This window comes from Malurus melanocephalus, unplaced genomic scaffold (genome assembly GCF_030028575.1).
Source record: "Malurus melanocephalus ecotype Western Australia unplaced genomic scaffold, MMel_1.1 scaffold_10, whole genome shotgun sequence".
Lineage (NCBI taxonomy): Eukaryota > Metazoa > Chordata > Aves > Passeriformes > Maluridae > Malurus > Malurus melanocephalus.
In genome coordinates, this window is record NW_026623242.1 from 517732 (window position 1) to 536245 (window position 18514).

At 38.5% G+C, this 18514-nt stretch overlaps 1 protein-coding gene across 3 annotated transcripts in view; it reads left to right on the forward strand.

Moving 5' to 3' along the window:
- The first annotated feature begins 3143 nt into the window (after positions 1–3143).
- Positions 3144–18514, forward strand: part of MON2 (MON2 homolog, regulator of endosome-to-Golgi trafficking) — a 66167-nt gene continuing 50796 nt past the window's right edge. Inside the window, exons 1-2 of one of the 3 annotated variants that reach the window (XR_008966057.1) lie at positions 3144–3517; positions 15690–15753. Coding sequence is in view for 2 of the 3 variants with exons in the window: in XM_057376875.1 (XP_057232858.1) it covers positions 3407–3517; positions 15690–15753 (175 nt within the window). In the remaining variant the exon portion in view is untranslated. The remainder of the gene's footprint in view (positions 3518–15689; positions 15754–18514) is intronic. The other 2 variants (XM_057376875.1, XM_057376886.1) reach the window with 2 other exon arrangements.

Consider the following 18514-nt stretch of genomic DNA (forward strand, 5'->3'; position numbering starts at 1 on the left):
TTTTCCACACAATTGGTTTTTCATACTCTGAAGTTAGTTTAGTACTGTCACCACTTACAGATTCATATCAATTACAGAAGTATACAGGAGTGTAGATAAAGTGAACTCAGAAAAATCACAACTCTTCCCATTATGATGAAACCCATTCACTGCCACAGTGAATGAAATCTGATAGTTTTGCCTCTGTGTAGCTTGATGACAAAACCCTGTTTTCATATACAAAGCCTGCCTCTGCATACATCTACCAGGATGGGCTATAACTAGGACTAAACACTCAAAATTAATACGGCCGAATGCTATCCCATGTTTAATCCAATTAAAAGGACTGATGCACATCATTTGGAATGAACATGAGGTAACTTAATGAGTCACAATAGGTCTCATGAGCATTTTTGTTGGTAATTAGGGCCATAAAGCTACAGGGAATTATTTCAATCACCCACTGCCCATCACAAAAAGCATATAATTTAATAACAAAGCGAACCACAATACAATAATTGCAGTGCAATACAAAGTTAGCTTGAAAGCTGAGAGATTTGCCTGAGATTGTGCAGACACATGTATTGTTCCCAATTAAGTCAGCTTAACAGCTAACTAGCATTCCTAACTTGCTGGTCAAAAATGTGCCCTCAGAGATGACCACATATGCCACTCCACCTTCTGAATCAAAAGTGTCCTGAATTGTAACTGTAATACACTTTTTGTAYTTAAAGTGTACAAAAGACTGGCAAGCACTTTTGCTTAGGGTTAGGACTGCATGCAATAGAATCTATTGCAATGAAATGCAACTCCACAAGTCACATTCACAATCAAACCAGCATCACTTAAAAGGATCCTGGCTAATTTAAACAGTTTAACTGTACTGAATTAGATTAACTGAGAAAACCCTGCATTTATAAAAGGCATACATCACAATGGTGAGAAAGGTGACCCTGTTTTTAAGAGACATGCCTGAGATTCAGGCACATGTATAATTCCCAGTTCTTGTATTCAGTAGATCCGAAGAGTTTTCAATTCTACAACCACTATAAGATTAATTTCCAAACTCATGAGCAATCTTGCAGTATTTGGCTCACAACGCTGAGCAGACTGAGTGTCTAAGCTGGTAGTTGAAAAGATATGTAGGATCAATGTAAATTTYATAAAGTATGCAAATAGACAAGTGGATTCAGGGGATATCAATGTGCCCATGGCTTACTGTGTACAGTAAATTGGTGGAAAAATCCCAACAACAGAAAGTAAGTAAATCATTAAAACTTACTAAGAAATACATGTGCATAATGATTAAATAATTAATTCTTCCAGCTAACCATCCAGGTTTCTTATTAAGATATTTGGACTGGTCTGTGAATTCATCAGGCCTGAAGCCCAGAAGAGATGCACTAAGATAGGAAAATCCTTAGGAAAATGCTTATTGGTTAAGGATGTAAATAGTTCTACAGAGGACAACGGTCTTGTCCTTTTGTTTAAATAGCTTATTTTTTAAAGTAAGCATAGAAAAATCAAAGCTTTGGAGAACACAAAGACCAATGCACTTTGAAAGCATAACAATGTTACAGAACCATATTTGCAGTTACTGAACACAGGGCCGAAATATTAATTCTTTGTCTGAAGGCACATAGTTTGACCACCTAATTCAATTGTGTATTACATGCAGTTTAAAAACTCACATCAACTTATCCAGTTCTGTCAAACTAACAGCCAATTGAAAACAATATAAAAATTAAGATCTTAAAATAATAAATTATTTAGAAAACAATCCTGAAACTCTGCTTCACAAAGCACCCCTTTAAGATTTATGTATACGGGCACAGTGTTCAGTGCTGTGCCAGTGGGAGCTTGTTTGCTACATCTTTTGCAAAGGATCTCACAGTAAATGAACTCAACACACAAGTAGTGATGCTCAAGYTCATTACAAGACAAAACTCCCAAAATATAAGAACATTGTCTGAGTAAGACTGAAGACTTTCAGGGMAGTCTGAAGATAAGCTGTTATTTAAAATATTTTAAATAGTACAGCYGTAAAAATTTATGCACTTGTCTTCTTCACAATCTTTTTTTCAAGACCCCCAGGTTTGAAAAATACAGCATGTCAAAACTCAAAAGATGTTTCCCAACTCCCTGGGTTTATAGAAAGGGAGCAGAACCATGCTTTGTTACAGGTAGAAAGTCAGCAACACCACAGTGTTTACAGCAACCAGAATATTATAAAACTATTATTGCAGAGACCAAAACCTTTGTGAAATGTTAACTGTTACGGTAAATTATGTCCGCCAGAAGGAAGTCAGGCCTAAACTTTCTGCATTACTACAATAGATACAGAAGGGCTCGTGCTGGCTGTTCGGGTGCTGGCTTTAGAAATGGATTAAAAATTGCTGGTTTGGAATTCTGAGGGACACTGCTGGGGACACGGAAGGTACCCGGGACCCAACCATTGCACATGCCCTTGATATCCGGGACCCAACCATTCTACGTGCCCTTGGTTTTGCCTTGCCTGTGTTTATGTTAAAATTTCTCAATGAAGGATACACSCTAGCTTCGCCCAGAGCAAACCACRGGAGCGCTGCGAACACACACGGCCCGAGCGGGGCACAAGGCTTCACTCCGGCTGAAGAATCACAGAATGGGTAAGGCTGGAAGGGACCACAGGGGGTCATCTGGTCCAACCTCCGTGCTCAAGCAGAGGCACCCCAGAGCACACTGCATAGAATTGTGTCCAGATGGTTCTTGAGTATCTCCAGCGAGGGAGACTCCAMAAAATCTCTGGGCAATCTGTTCCAGCGCAGTAACCCGCATTAGAAAAAAAAAGCAAGAYCTTCAAGATTCAAAGGAAAAACGTAACAGTATACCTCGCTTTTTGCTTTTTAAAATCAAACTCTCCTGAGAGCCAGACTTGGCCTAAGGGAACCCACCCTTGCTCGGCAGGGTTAGCGGCTGCTGAAGCCCAAGGAGCTTCGCCATCCCTTCCTCCGTGACCCTTCGCCAACGCCGCGGTTTGTCCCCTCCCCGAGGCAACTCCCCAGCGGCGGCAGCTCCGCCTCGGCCCAGGTCCCAGCGCCTCTCCTGCCCCTTCAAGCCAACCCGGTGACATTGTGGGAAGGGGCTCCACTCCCCGCACCCCGCAGGACGCGCCCGGCCCAGCCGCTTCCCGGCGGCTTCCGTCCGTCCCTCCCTCCGTCCCTCCACTGCCGGCGGCCGCCGCTCTCCCCGCCCCCGGCCGTGTGTGCGGAAGCTGCCGGCGCCCGGGATTGTGGGAGCGGGGGGGACGCGGCGCGGGGAGGGGACGCGGCCGGAGCCGGAGGGTTCCGGTGCGGGGCGCAGACGTGTCGGCCGGGGCCGCGGAGCGACAGGCGCTGCCCCTGCCCGCTCGGAACAGCGCCCGGCCCGGGGCCGGCCCGGCGGCGCCATGGCCGGGACCAGCAGCCCCGAAGCCGTGAAGAAGCTGCTGGAAAACATGCAGGGGGACCTGCGGGGCCTGAGCCTGGAGTGCCGGAAAAAATTCCCCCCCGTCAAGGAGGTGAGTGACGCTGAGCCGAGTCAAGCCGGGCCGGGCTGGGCTGAGCCGAGCAGCGGACGCTGTTCCGGAGGGGCCTCCCGGGGCCCGGCCGGAGCGGAGATGCCGGCGTGCCCCTGCTCCGGTCCCCAGCCCGGTGCCGCTCCTGCTGAGCTCCGACACCCACGGCCGCAGCCTGTGCCCAGACGTGGCTGTGCCCACTCGTGGCTGTGCCTGTCGCCTTCTTTGTGGCAGTTGTTTTCAGTGCGCTGCCGAGGCGGGGGCCGTGGGCCGTGGGCCGGGCTGTGCTCCTGGGGAGTGGGGCTGGCGGACAGACCGTCTGTTGACGGGCGAAGCGGGGGCGACCCCCTGCACCCTTGGCGCMCTCCAGGGAAAACACAAAGTTCGGCTCGGCTGTCTCGGTACCACCGAGCGAGCGAAACTAGCCGGAGGCCAGCTCGGTGCTGGGGCTTGGGCGCCCTGTCGTGCGGGCACCGAGCGAACGGGAGCCCTATGGGCCGGCTGTGGCCGAGGAGGGCCGTGTCCAGCCYCGGCCGGCCCTGCGGCTGCGGTGGGAGCCCGGGGCCCCGCTGGTCTCCCCTCGGGTCTGTGCCTTCSCCTGTAACAAAGTGTGTCTGTGGTGCCCGGGCCGGCGTGCCTTATTCCTCACCATTGCACACCTGTGGCTGCTGGTGTGAGCTGTGCGGGTCGCTCGTAATCGCTACCGCGTCGTTTTGAGGTTGTGTGGCTTTCCAGCGGTGTGRGCACAGCCGATGAAGCTTGGGAGACGCAAAAGTTTGGGTTACTTATTTTTCTCTCTTCTTGAAAATCCCTYTAATAAACTCATTCCAGTAAGATTTATGTTTTATTTTTGAAACCTCAGTTTATGCTGTGCAGTCTGAGACCTCAGTAATCTCGATGACCAGGATTACTCTGAGGAACAATCAGAATATTCTTACTGACTTCAAATATACGCTTTAACCATATGTTTTTCTAATGTTTTTATCCAGTCAGTCATGTTTTTATCTTTTTCCCTATGAGTAGTTTGCCACTTGCCGTTAAAAAAAGGTTTCTGTGTAATAGTGGGAAAAAAATTACAAAAAGATTAAATTAGATTAAGATGTAGACCCAGAAGCCCAGAAGAAAGGCATTGCATGTGTTATGTGACTTAAGTTCCAATTAAGTGATGGCACATTCAATGTTCTATGAAGTATTACACACTTTAACAGCTGAATTGAAGCTAATGGCTGTGCTTGTTTTTAAAGACATGTGGTGACATACTGTAGCAGAGCATGTTATGTAGTGTTCTAGGTTGCAGGGGAATGCTGGTGTGTTTTGAGAAGTTTTGTATGGTCACAGAAAAACAAGAGAAAGTTGTGATCAGTCCTGAGGAATTGTGTGTGGTCGCATGTAAATAAGAAAAAGCTGTGGTCAGTAGAACAGAAATATGTGTGTGTTTGGAGGGAGGCAGGAGTGCTGYTTGCACTTCCTCCTCTGTATTACTGTGTGACTCTTGTTTAGTCTCGGAACAAGTTTCCCCACTGTGTTAATGTTTACTTTCTTTGAGATCTAGGAAGGAGATGGGCAATGTTGTTCTTAAGCTAGTATTTTTAGTAATGCTTCATTACATTTGCCTGAATGGCAGTTTTATTCATGGCTGAATATTACAATWACTACTGCATGTACTTCCTACTTGTTCAGCACATTTATCATATTCTTGTGTAAGTTTGACTTTTCTGTTATTCCCTTTAAATTGACAGTAATTTACATAGCTTTGTTTAATAAAAAACACTTAATAAAGTTTTTCACAACTGTCTGGGATTTGGATAGTTTTATGGGATAGTACTAGAAGATATTTACGAAGAGGTGGGACTTTCTGCTGTGAGTTATGTGCTCTTACAAAGAGTGTGAGTTGAAAGCAGTCCTACAGTAGGATGCATGATACAGTTGCAGGAAACGATCTTACTTCCTCACTTCTGGAAGCCACTTTTTTTTTCTGGTTTTAAAGGAAATGGGTGTCCTTTTTTGTTGAATCTCAACTGCTAAASAGATATTTCAATTGCATGCGTTTGATGTAATCATTATTAGATTTGGCTAGGGTGATCAGAGGAATGGCAGATTCTTCTTTCTGACTTGRGACAGTACCAATTTTTTCAACCATGTTTAAACACTGGCTTTAAAAAACAAATTCATACTATGTRCAGTCTCGCTTTTTTACTTGCAGTGTAACTAGACTCTCCTCATCACTCCCACATGCATTGTAATTTAGGAGTTTATAATGCAGTTGATGTGTATGCTTTCGTGTCACTTAATAAGCGTACTGTACTAGGATAAAACTAGTGAAAACTCCTAGTCCCAAATTAATAGTTATGAGATGTATATCATAGTTGTTAGATTTGATAGGTACTTTATAAAGGTAAACTGCTTCTCATAATCTTTCTAGTGTCTGATGTAATCAAAGATTTTGCTCACAGTTGTTATCTTCAGCCAATTCTATAATCATTTGTCTGTTCTGGTGTTATTTTGTTTGTTTTGTTTTTATATAAGTAGTGTTAAAATTCTACTGAGTGAATTTAGMCTATAGGTTTTCTCTGATGAAAGTAGTAATGTCCTTCTTGATTTTGCTTGTTGCTGAGATGATTAACTTGATAAGATCCTTCAACTAATACTGTAAGGATTTAAGCTAATTGTATGWTCAGAAAAAGTCTTTTTTTATTAAAAGGGTTTTAGTTTTCACTCTTTAAATATCTTTCTAATGCACATATTTGTACAARATAATGCAGTATCTGTTAGGTTCAGCGAGACCAGAATAGTGTTAAACAGCTCTTTGAACAGGCATGTACATGACACAGCTGAAAAAGTTTACTAGAGTTCTCTTGGAGGAGGAGGATGAGGGTGAGGTTTGGATGAAGCAGAGAAGGGGACAGCCAACTGTGGGATCTAGATTTTATCCTCATTTAGAGTAAGGTCTTAATGAACCCTTATTGAGAATGGAACTTGAACTCTTCAATGTTTTGAGTACTTTCATTTCAATTTTTCTGTTACTCTGAGTCTGTAAAGGCTTCTTAGTAGGTCACATTTATGTGAAAATCATGTMATTGTAAGTCCAGTAACTTAGAGTAGTAGAGTCTGAGGGTTTTTCTGTCTGCGATAATCTGTTAAGAAACGTTGAAATCACTGAGTTACTCCTGATGTTCAACGTGTGACACAAATATGTGCCCAACTTCCTTCCCCTTAGTTAGAGTTKTTAACTAAGAAATAACAGGATGTTTTTTTGCCTTCAAAGCATCCATATGTTGTCTGTGCTTCATGTGACAAATACTACCCGAGTAGGATTTTCCTAGGTTATGCTGTATAAGGCTTTAAAAATGGGAGCTGCAAAAAGAATCTGAAATTATGTTGCTGGCGATGTTTGGAGTTTAAATAACATAACAGATTTATTTTTCTTAAGGGTGTGGAGAATACCAGTTACTATTATACTTGAGACCCATGTCTCTTTGTTGCTAGATGTATTTTTCTGTTTGATGCTTCCTCAGATCAGCACCGATGAGAAATGTACTCGGCATGATTGCTACACACTATGACCAAGAAGTGATTTGGTGATTATGTCTGTGATATGCCAAACCTGTTTATGCTGGCAGACATACAGATAATGACATTGTTGAAAAATGTGTGTGTGTTTTCACAGTGTATTTCTGTTGCCTGGTTTAAATGCCAACCATGGATAGGGATAGAAGCTCTCAGGGCAAGTGTAAATAAAACACTGTCTTTGGGAGTTTGAAATTATAGAGGATGAAACACTCTTTGGTACAGGTGTCAGTCCTGTTCATGTTGTCTTAAATAATCTGTCATTTCTCCTAGAAAACAATACTACTTGGTCATTAGTCTGTTGTTTTTAATACAGTGGGCTCTAAGATTTGCTCTGTACTAGACAGTATTGTAATGYGGCTAACACTACACTGTATTGAATGATGCACGCAAAGAGCTTTAGAAAGATTTCTAACCTGCTCGTGACTGGAGTTTTGATATTGTGTGATGCATTTGTGGAARGCTGGTGATGTTTTCCTTAGTGAACTGGAGTAAGAATTTTGTCTTATCACAAAATTGAAAATGGTTTAGTGTTCTAAATAGTTTACCTGTTGTTTCTTATTACAGAATGAAAATATTTTTCAGTAAACTGCATCTGATTTAGTTTATTAATTCCACTGCATTTGAAAACCTTGGAAGTACATGGGGAAAATATTTATAATTGGCAGAATTGATGGAGTTAAAAGGAGAAATAAGTATACCCAGAAGTTCCACTCAGCCGGAATTCCAGTCGTATGTAACTCCTTGTTGTTTACACGGATCCAGTCAAGCAGTCTCAGCTTTCCAGTAGGCTTGTAGTCACTATGCTGTCTCAGTTTTTTTCTTGACTTTTGAATAGCAGTGAAAGCAAAACGAGTTTAAAAAAAATACAACAAAAAAATAAGTCTTAGCCATCTCTCTGCTSAGTTTCAGGCACATTTGTGCTGGTAGGAGAAGGGAATGGAGAGGACAGGTGGGGTTGGGGCTGACAGGGACTGCATCATCCCATGGCAGGATCAGTTTGGTCTGGGACAGGGTGTGCCCTCTTCTTGGCGATTGTGTAATGGACTGCAGGTGCCTGTATGTTTTAGAATGCTTGTTGCTGTAGTGATTTGTAATAGTGGAGCTGGAAAAGAAGTGGTATTCAACTTACCTCCACCTGGAAGAGCAGCACAGAATTAACTTTGAATACTTTGGTCTCAGTAGAAATGCTCTCTTGAGTCTCTTGGAAGAAAGCTTTTGATAGCCTCACTGAGCTGTTCTTTACCAGATCTTTGTGTGAAACAGCAGCATTGCTTTTAGTTAGCTACTTAATGAAATGTGTGTGCCTTTGGCACACAGACRTATTTTTGAAACTGTATTGTAATTTGCTGTGTCTCGGAAAAATAATAGAATCCAATTTTGCAATCTTATTTTTTCTTCCTTTGTAAGTAACTCTTCTTGCAGGCAAGTAGCCTTACAAAGTTCTTAGGGTAAAAGTTTGAAAGTTAGGATTTGAGTGACTTCTGGACAAAGCAAACTTTAAATTATTTAGTTACAGTAGAATTAGGTGTGGAGTAGCCTGAGGCAAGAAATAGGATTTGCCCTTTCTGAGAGGCTGTGTGGTGTTTTGTGTAAGGACAGGCATTATTCTGCATATCTTCCTTTGGAGTCCAGTCTTGTTTGCATTGAGTGACATACATGACAGCTCAATCCCCTGGGTTAAATCATTCTTGTTTAGGAATGATATGCCAATCCTGAACTTTAAAGATAATGCCAGAAAATTAATTGGGAAGCTTGTCCATTTTAGGGARCCTCTGATGTCATTGGGTTGCTGTGTGAAACTAAACATGAGGATGTATTGCAAAAGTTAAACAGATCAGTTAATTTAGTATATCATGTCAAACTGATCATTAAGATTCCTAGTGTAACTGGAAGGAACAGTTAAAAACGTTTGAGTATTTGTTAGTTTATTCTGTAATGGTAATAAAATTTCAGAAATTCTGTTGAATGTAGTGCAGTAGGCATTGGAGAAGGCTAAGAAAGAAAATTAGATGCTGAAATGTCTTGTGATTTGGGCATCTGAGTCATTTGATATGCTTCTAGGTTTGAACAGTTTCTGAGTGCTCTGCATTCATGCTACTTTAGTGGTGAAAGGATGAACCAAATGAGTGAAGAAACCATTGTAGATAGGCCATTTTCTGTAGGAGTAAGCAAGTTTTTTTGTTTCTTGCTGTATTTTTTGAATAAAGTGGATTAAATAATTCTCACCCTGTAGCCTACAGGGAATTTAACCTGCACTGAACTTTCCAGGTTGTTTTATTTTCAGGTTTTTACAACAGTAGTTCAGAAGGATAAAATACTGTAGAGTTGTTTGGGTTTTTTTAATGGACATTCACTTAACATTTTAAAAGTTCTTTTGAAATAAAGAAACAATGCTCTGTAAAATGTATATTGTCATACATAGGCAATTTGCATTAAAGCATGTTTTTTGTGCGTGTGACTGGAGATTACTCTGTAGCATTCTTGAATTGCCAGCCCATAGCTGAGCTGGTAACCTGAAACGAGTGATCCCTAATGTCTCTTTCTGTTTCATTTATAATTTCTGATCCAATAGGAATTAGCTATTTGCTGTGTCTGCTGGCTTCATGTTTGGAGTCAGTTAATTTTGCAGTGGTTTTTATTCAATATTGATTTTTATACAGTAGTGTTTTATTCAAAATTATGTATYTAAAAGTGAACTCTTACATTTCTAGGGGTCTAGCATCTATTCAGATGTGTTCTAAGCTTCCTGGTCCGTTGTAAATTGTAAGTTTCATGTGATCATTTTAGTCTTTGAGAAGAAATGACACGTTAAAGTGATTCACATTAGGCATACAGRTCAAATTTCTTCATCATGTAATACCCTGCAATTTAATAATGAAGAAAACTATTAAAAGTTTCAGTCAATCTGTTTGTCTCTACACTTTTCAGCGCAGGATTAAGGTRCCTAATGTTGGGTGTCTAAGCTCCATTGATTGTGCAGGCTTGGTTTGTTACAGAAATACTGTCAATAGAGCCAAAGCCAAAGAACTATTCYGAGTATCTTACAGCCAGAGGATTGATTCCCTCTATCACCTACACACTAGGTGTTCTACATTGCCACTTGAGATACAATAAAGTTTCTTCCTTGGCTTCCAGGCTCTGGTCCAGAAGAGCATGGGTCTTTACTGTCTTCGTGTAGTTGTCTTGGATACGGAGGCGTAAGCTTAGACCTCTGTATTGAGCCCCTGCTAGCGGGTCAGCTGAATTAGCTTAAGAAGAGAGGCTTTAAGAATTAAGGAGCATTCAGTAGAGACAATCTCCATTGTAATGGGAGTCTAAATATTTAAATTTGTGCATCTTAATCTCTGATTTGATTCCTGTCTGCCTCCCATGGCTTCTTGAAGATTGTATAGGAAACTTGTAGCAGAAGGTGGAAATTCTTGGTAACTCTRGTTCTCAACTAGTCAACTGTTGTTTCTCTTTACCAGCAGTCTGGCAAATGGACATTGCTGACTGAATATGGTACTTGTGGCAAATCCTCAAAAGTTGCCTGGTCCCATCTGTTGTGWTCAACAAGCTGAAGACAAAATTAGTTTGAACTTGTTATGTCTCCTAAAGCTCTGAAACARGGTGTTGTTTTATTTTGGATGTGGAATGACAGTAGTTGTGTCAAAAGTATATAATTAAAATTCAAATGCAAGTGCTATGTTTCAGTGGTTTAAAATCAGTTATGTGGTACTTGACTGGATCACTCAGGAATCTCTTAATGGTAGACACAGGCTCTCTGAGGATATCCTTACACTATGTGTMTATCTACTGTATTATATACCATATATTACAATGTATATAGTATTTAGATATTGGTATAATTTATACAGAATACCATACAAAATGCAGGTTACATGCTTGTTCTGTCTGTTGAAGAGAGAAGTAGAATTTCAAAATTTGTTGCAAAGTGGCTGTGTTTCTTCTCTTTCAGCTGTTTGGTAAGCTTTTTTGCTTTTTTGTCTACATTARTGCTGTTCAGTAATGAGCTGTTTTATGTTATGCATTATGATTTGTTCTATTAATTTATATGKGATGGTTTTTCCAGCTGAGGTGTTGTATTTTGACTGTCAAATGAAAACTTGTGATGTTAAATATTTGTATTTGATTATGTTTATGCCAAGTGAAGTAGCTCCAGAGACAGCAGCTCTGAAGTACTTTAGATAGCACTGGCAACTTTCCTGGCATTAGTGATGGTTAACCTTCAGGATTTTGATTTGGCTACTGGTACTGCAAACTGACAGTTTCAGAAGATTAATGGACCAGAGGAGTAGTCAGCCCTGTCAAGTGTAAAAGAGCAGTCTAAATATGAGAGCAMCTAGTGCAGTTACACTAAAGCTGGAAATGAACAAAGTTGTATGTTATTAAGAAACAAAAACCATAAGCTGGAATGTCTTAAATCTTCTCCAGTGTATAATAGAATCTGTTAATTCTTTTTTCCCCTCTAATTTATGATAATTTTGTAACAAAATGATAATAATTTTTTCAGTGTAATAAACCCCTGTGAGTGCACAGCAATTCACATCAAAACTGGCATTTTGCCAGTTTAAATCACCTGTAAAATGAGCATGTATAAAAGACAAGTGTCAGAGTAGGGATTGTACTCATGGGGAGGAAGATAGAAATACAGAAGGCAAGTACAATGCTTTTTCACACTCAAGTGTGATATACTTGAGTGTTTTCATGAGGTTGATTTAGTGAGGAGCTTTTTTGAGTGTGTTCTTTTCCAAATAATAGTTTAGCAGTACAGTAATGGTTCAGAATTTGCTTTTGTGAAGCAAGCCACAATAACAACAAAGTGAAACTGTACTTTAGACAGGAGGACTCTTACCTGAACTATTGGATACAGGGTTAGTTTTCCATTTAGAAAGACAGATAATTGTTAAAAAAATTGTTCTTTCTATTTAATGTAATAAATATGGAAGTGATCATAGATAACAAATATTACTCTTATCCAATCATAATAAAAGATTGGCAAACAATGTAATGTAAATACCAATACAAACCATCATTCCTGAATGCTTTTCTTTTTAGAATAGAGGAATCTGTAGGTTGTGTAGTAAGGGCTGCAAACCTTAGAACAATTTTAGTGTCTCTGGGGATAGCAGTTGGCTCAAACCTGCAATGAAAACACAAACGCCTTCAAAGTACTAGCAGTGAAAATTCTTGGTTTTATTAASTTTTTGTAACAATGCTATTGCATTTAGAAGTTTATACATTAACATCCTTCATGCACTTACCACTCCTGGTGTGGGTGGCTTGCCTTTACATCATRCTGAATTCATGTAGAATTGCATATCCCAGTTATCCTAATACCTTCATATGYTATTTATGAGTTACAGATCTTTAAGTATATGTACACAGACTATAATGTGGAGAAATTTAGCTTGTGAATGTTAACTGGATGTTGGACAATGTTAGTTCTGCTTAAGGAGACATTAAATCTTTGCTTCCTGATTGCCTGAGCAGATATTACCCAATAAGTGCTTTTGATCCTTAATAAAATGTAAAAAATTCCAAAAATCTGAAAGATTCTCACAGCACAGGACAGGAAGGCTGAAATTTTTCYGTGTTTCAATTGAAGACTGGGAAGTCCCTTAGGCAGAGAAGAGTTTGGGATCTGAGAAACTCCTGAAGCTGGGTTTGAAAGTCTCTATGGATTTCCTAGTCTCTCATATGCAGAGAATCTGTCTATAAGGCAGCTGTGAATGTTGTTGCCAGATTGTACATTCAGAGAGGAACTTGACGGGCAGGAGACGGATGTTATGCACAGACTTCTCTTCAGTCTGCTTGAAACTGCACTGTCTTTGGCTTTTTGGTTTTTTTTGGTACATAAATTCTCTGTTTGCCTTACTTCGATTTATGTGAAGGGTGATTTCCACATAATCAGCAAGTAGTTTGTAAATTCCAAGGAAGCAGAGAGATAATGGGGCAAGTGTTTGAGCCCAGAGGATCCTGTTGAATTTTGTTGTAAGATAATTGACTGATTAAAATCTAATCAAAGTACTGGAAGATATTGACTTGAATGTTTTCTATCACTGAGAGTCAAATTATGTTCTTCACCAATATTTTACCTTCCCAGACTGGGTGCTGCAGTTGYTTCAGCAGAAACATGAACTGAAACTCAATGGCAAGTGTGTGACATTATGTATCACTTAATTTCACAGTTATTGAAGCAGCAGAATTGGAAATCTAATTGGCTGAAGGTTTTAAGTACCTTTCAGATATGTTATAGGAATTATATGTATTTTCTTCCTTTCACAATAAAGAGATAACTGCCGTGCTCATTACACTACTATTAATTGTGATGCAAAGGGAAGCTGGTGACATTACATCTAAAATTGGTGATTGCTTTAAAAAAGTTGTGTCTTTATGTGAAAGTGAATTATCATATGTGTACCCATAAATACACAAACTGTGATGCAGTCTCTCTCCTTGATTAGTGTTTTGTAAGATACTTTTCTCATGTGGCAGTGTCCTGCAAAKTGCTGAAGTAAATGATGTAAATTTGTAAACTGAAAAGCTGTGAGCAGAACATATCTCTTAATTTACCAGTTAAATTGATGCAATTTAATACTTTTACATTCACATTTACAGATTAGAACTCTGTATAGTTATCATGTTTTCTGTTGGCTGTTTGTGATCAACTGAGGTATTTTTTAATAAATGTTAATGTGTTTTCTCTTACATATAAAGTGGAGTATTTTATTTTTCTTTTGAAGGATGTGTGCAATGTAATTAGTTTGTAACTGTAAACATTTTTAATTGGGATTCTGAATAGAAACCTTAGSATTATGCAGATGATCATAGAAGTTTCTGTATCTCACGGAGAAGAACGCTTATATTCAGCAGTTCTTTTGTTTTACCTTATTTTTTTTAAATGTATATTATTTTATATAAAGCYAATATGGAAACAACTAAGAGCCATTATGTTGTAATTTTTTTTTGCAAAGTGCATAGTGTTTGCCACTAATATGAGCAGGCTTAATATTTCTTTGAATTGGAATGAGTTTGTCACTTCTGGCAAGAAAGAAATCAATTGCTAGTAAATACAGTGAGTTTTAGTTTGAAGATAATTGATACTGGACTGTGACAAATCCTTCATATTAATTAATAGGAACAATATGTTGTGAAAAGAAACTCTCCAATTAGCTGACAATTTATAAGCAAAGAGGAACAGGGATGGACTTAAATCTCAAGAACTTCAACACATTAAGTTAATATAATTAAAATAAATGAGAGCTGCATTTGACAAGCCTCAGTTTAATTGTTTAGTCRTCCTCTATTGTTTTGGCAAAACTAAAAACAAAAGAAAAAAAAGAAAAAAAGAAAATTTCATCTTTGCATTTGTCATTTAACTGGTTTGAGAAATATGTATATCAACTCTTTGATTAAAATATTTGATTGTAAATTTATACAGTCACCTTAAACTGGCTCTCTGGGAAATCTTGTTGGATTAATGTTCTGATGGAGAGGGAATATTAATACTTGCTCAAACTTCATGTACTATCATTTTCATATTTCTGCTGTCACAGCTTTTCTGATTCTCTAATCTGTTTTACGTGGTGACAACACACATAAATAGTATCAGAGAAAAAATAGAAATGTTTTGTGTGAAAAGTACACAGAAATACAAAGCTGAAACAAAAGGGGAAGCGTACTTTCAAATTTACAGAACAGTATTTTGAAACAATTTGCATCCAGTCATTTTGGAAAACCTGTTACATTTGTTTTGATTTATTTAATTCCTTCCAGAGGCTTGTAGTGTATTGGTGGAATTCAGAAATGGAAAGGAATGATGTACAATTTATTTTTTGCGTTTTGTACGCAAAATTTTAACTAGTCGTAGTCTTGAAATGCAAAGCTTCAGTGTTACATTTCCAGTTTGGCTTGATTTCCATTAGAGAACATTATTTGAGTGATTTATGCAGGGAGCTGTTTGTGGGCCATTGAAGAGGGAGTTCCCATCTGGCCCGGAGTGATGTCCTGGATGGACTGGGCAGCCTTGGGTGTCACCCAGCCGGGCTGTGCCCACACTGCCCCTGGCCCCACTCCTGAAGGAGTATGTGAGGGAGGGAGGATGCTGCTGCTCTGCCGTGTCATAGTTGTGGGGAGAGGGGAGGAGCTGGTGCTGTGCACTCTATGGCATGTTGGGTAGAACAGAGAGTATTGTTAGAAAGGCACCTTCATGGTATTGCCTTGGGATAAATTGTCTAGGATATTTGGGAGCCAAAATCCATGGGGGAAATTGGTTCCATTTTTATACTTGTAGTTTGAAACTATGTGTAAAAGTGTTTATGCTTGCTAGTGATTTTTCTTTGCATTCATAAGACTTGAAAATAATACAATGAGAATCATGATTTTTTAGAATTCTAAATGTAGCCCTTCCTGTAGAACTCTGGAAAGAAATTCCAACAGCTATAAAAATTTGACTTCTGCATTTGCTCTGCTGACAGAAACTACTACAAAGACATTTTTTGCTCTGAGACTGTACTTTTTTATTTATCTACAGTATTTTTGTTTCTTTGCAGATATTGATGTATGATACCGCATTTAAACTGCTTTTTTCCTTTTCTTCCAGGCTGCTGAATCAGGAATAATAAAAGTGAAAACAATAGCTGCACGGAACACAGATATTTTGGCAGGTAATTATTTGCAGTGAAATAGGAAAAATAAAGCTGAGATACAGATCAAAATGTTGAAAAGAAGTCTTGGATATGTCTAATAATACTACCTGTCTTCTAGTGTGTGCTATATTGTTGATGCTTTACTTTTGGGCACCCAGCAAAAAATCCAGTAGCATAGAAATTTTTTTAATACTGCTTCTGTTTCACATTAGTCCTATTCTTGTGCCGAGGAAGGGCTCCATTTTCAGAGTATGCTCTACAAAAGTAATCATCTACTTTGAAAAATAACATGAAATATTTAGGCCCTACATTCTCAGTGTTTTAGTTGCTATAGTTGAGTGCTCTGTGTGGTGTTCTGCAGTCTTATCCACATCCCTGTATTAGTATGAAAGTCCAGCCTTTGGGGACTTGTTAGTCACAGGCAAAAATCCATCTTTATCTGAGACAAGGTAATTCAGTTTATGATGTTCCAATCCCTTGAGGCATGGGACATATCTTGTGAGCTGCAGCTTTTTAAGTGCTTAAAACAGTGTCTCTTGACTATCTTCAACTTTATAAAGTTGGCTTCTTGCCAGTTGCTGGTAAAGCCTTTGGCCAGATTTGAATGTCCCTTCATTAATATTTGAGTGTCTACCCCAGATATAATAAAAATCCTTGAAATGCTAGATTGTTTGGAAGGTGCAGTGAAATAGCTGTGAAATTGTGTCTTACTTTAAAGTATGTTAATCAGATATTGTTCAGGAAACATTTTATAGGATTATTTTCCTATTTTATAGGATTATTATTTCACAGTCCCACTCCTCAGTATTTCACTTTAATGCCTCTTTTTTATTTTTTATTTTCTTTGTTTTTACTGCTGTCATGAATGCTGACATAAGTGGGAAAAGTATGCCAGGTAATGTCAGCTGTATCAAAATACACAAATGAACAAGGGAGAGCTGTAGTTAGCCATTTAGGAAGCTGTCAACATACTACTGTGTAAAGAAGTTCATATTTTAGAAAGCTGATTTCTAATCCTACAAAATCCACTGGTTTTTAATTTTCAAAGGGAAGAGATGGGAAAGATCATTAAATTTAGTCATGGATAGGGAGTGTTTGCTTTTATCTTTTTGAGGGAACGCTTTCTGGTATTTGGTAGATTTTGGTAGATTTTTTTTTATACTTTTCTTTTGGGAAGTTTAGACTAGAATGTACTTAGTATTTGTTTAATTAATCAAAAAAGCTGCACAGATATGTTGTTACGAGGTTTGGGAAACCAGCAGGTTCTAAAAGTTTCTTTGATGAGTTAATTCTTACTAGTAGGATAATAACTTCTTTCCCCTCCATTCCACAGTTTTGTACTGGGAAAATGTACTTTGCCTGCACATTATCCAAACATGCCACAGCTTAAGTCATTAAACAATCTCAATTCTTTATGAACTCTTGTATTTTTGAGGTATCAGTTGTAACCTACCCTTATATGTAAGTAACRTCAAGAGATTTTCTCCTATCTGCTATTTAAAATCTTTTGAAGAAAAATAATATATATACTTTAATAATAAAAAAGTAGCAAAATGCTACTGTAATTGTGAAGTCTAGTGAAGTAAATACTTTTTGACTGCTAGATGATTTAGGAACATCTTCAAGACATTCTAGTAATGCAAATAAATATTGTGATCAGGATATGAGTTTAATATTTTGGTGTAAACTGTTATTTCACTAAAATAGATAAGAACAACTGTATCAGATTGTTTTGAATAAGGTGATCTGATGCTTTCTTGAAGCATTTCATTGTGTAGGATTAGAATTATTAGGGAAGTGGATGCAGGCTTAAAATCTTTATTAAAATCTTAAAAATCTTTGTTATTTTTGGTGGGATATGTTTAACCTGCCAAAACCTTGAGGYCGTTGTTCTAACTTCTTTCTTTCTCTTGGAAGTTAAGTTGAGCTGTTTCAAATCTTCATTCTTGACATCTATACATGATTTATCATTTATTTATAAGAATTTGAGTAATTCCAAAGGAGGAGAAAGCTTGTGCCTTAAATCACAGGAGACAAATTTGAGAAATTATTTCTGTATGGCTTTGAGATGTGCAAAAATTTATGGTTTGGAAGTTCTATAAAATTACAGTTAGAATCTTGCTGATAAAATGAACTGTAAAGTAATACATTCCAAAAACTTCTCATTTGTTATGGTTCAGTAAGGTAGATTTCTATTGTAATATATTCTACTATAAATTGGTAGCAGATCTGACAATAATAATTCTTTGTGCATTTTAAGACTGAAGGTCATGCAGTCACACAATCATGTGATCACAGAATATTCTGAGTTGGAAGGGGTCATCAAAGTTGAGCTTCTGTCCCTCTGAACAGGAAAGGCCCAAGAATCACCCCAGGTGCCTGGTTTCTACAAAACCGGATGGGTACCAAAGCAGATCTACAAAACATTAATTTTTCACCTTCATAAAGTGAAAATACTTGTGTAGATTCTGTTGTGAGATTGTTGCTTTCAATGTATTACAGAAAAAAATACTGTTTAAGTATATTCTTTGTATTGTTATTTATTAACTCATGCCATTTTTGCCATTCAGAACTATATCTTGAGTCTCATGTTAAGGATAAATGTTGTGGTATCTTTTAAGAAATTTTGTTTGCTTTTTTCCTGCTTGATGGTTAGAATTTAGTAGCAATTCAGAAATTTCACCTGGACATAGAGCCTGCACTGGCTCTGAAGAGGCTGATGAAGCTGGACTGTGTATTGATATCACCCTGTAAGAACAATTATCTTATAGAAGGTTTA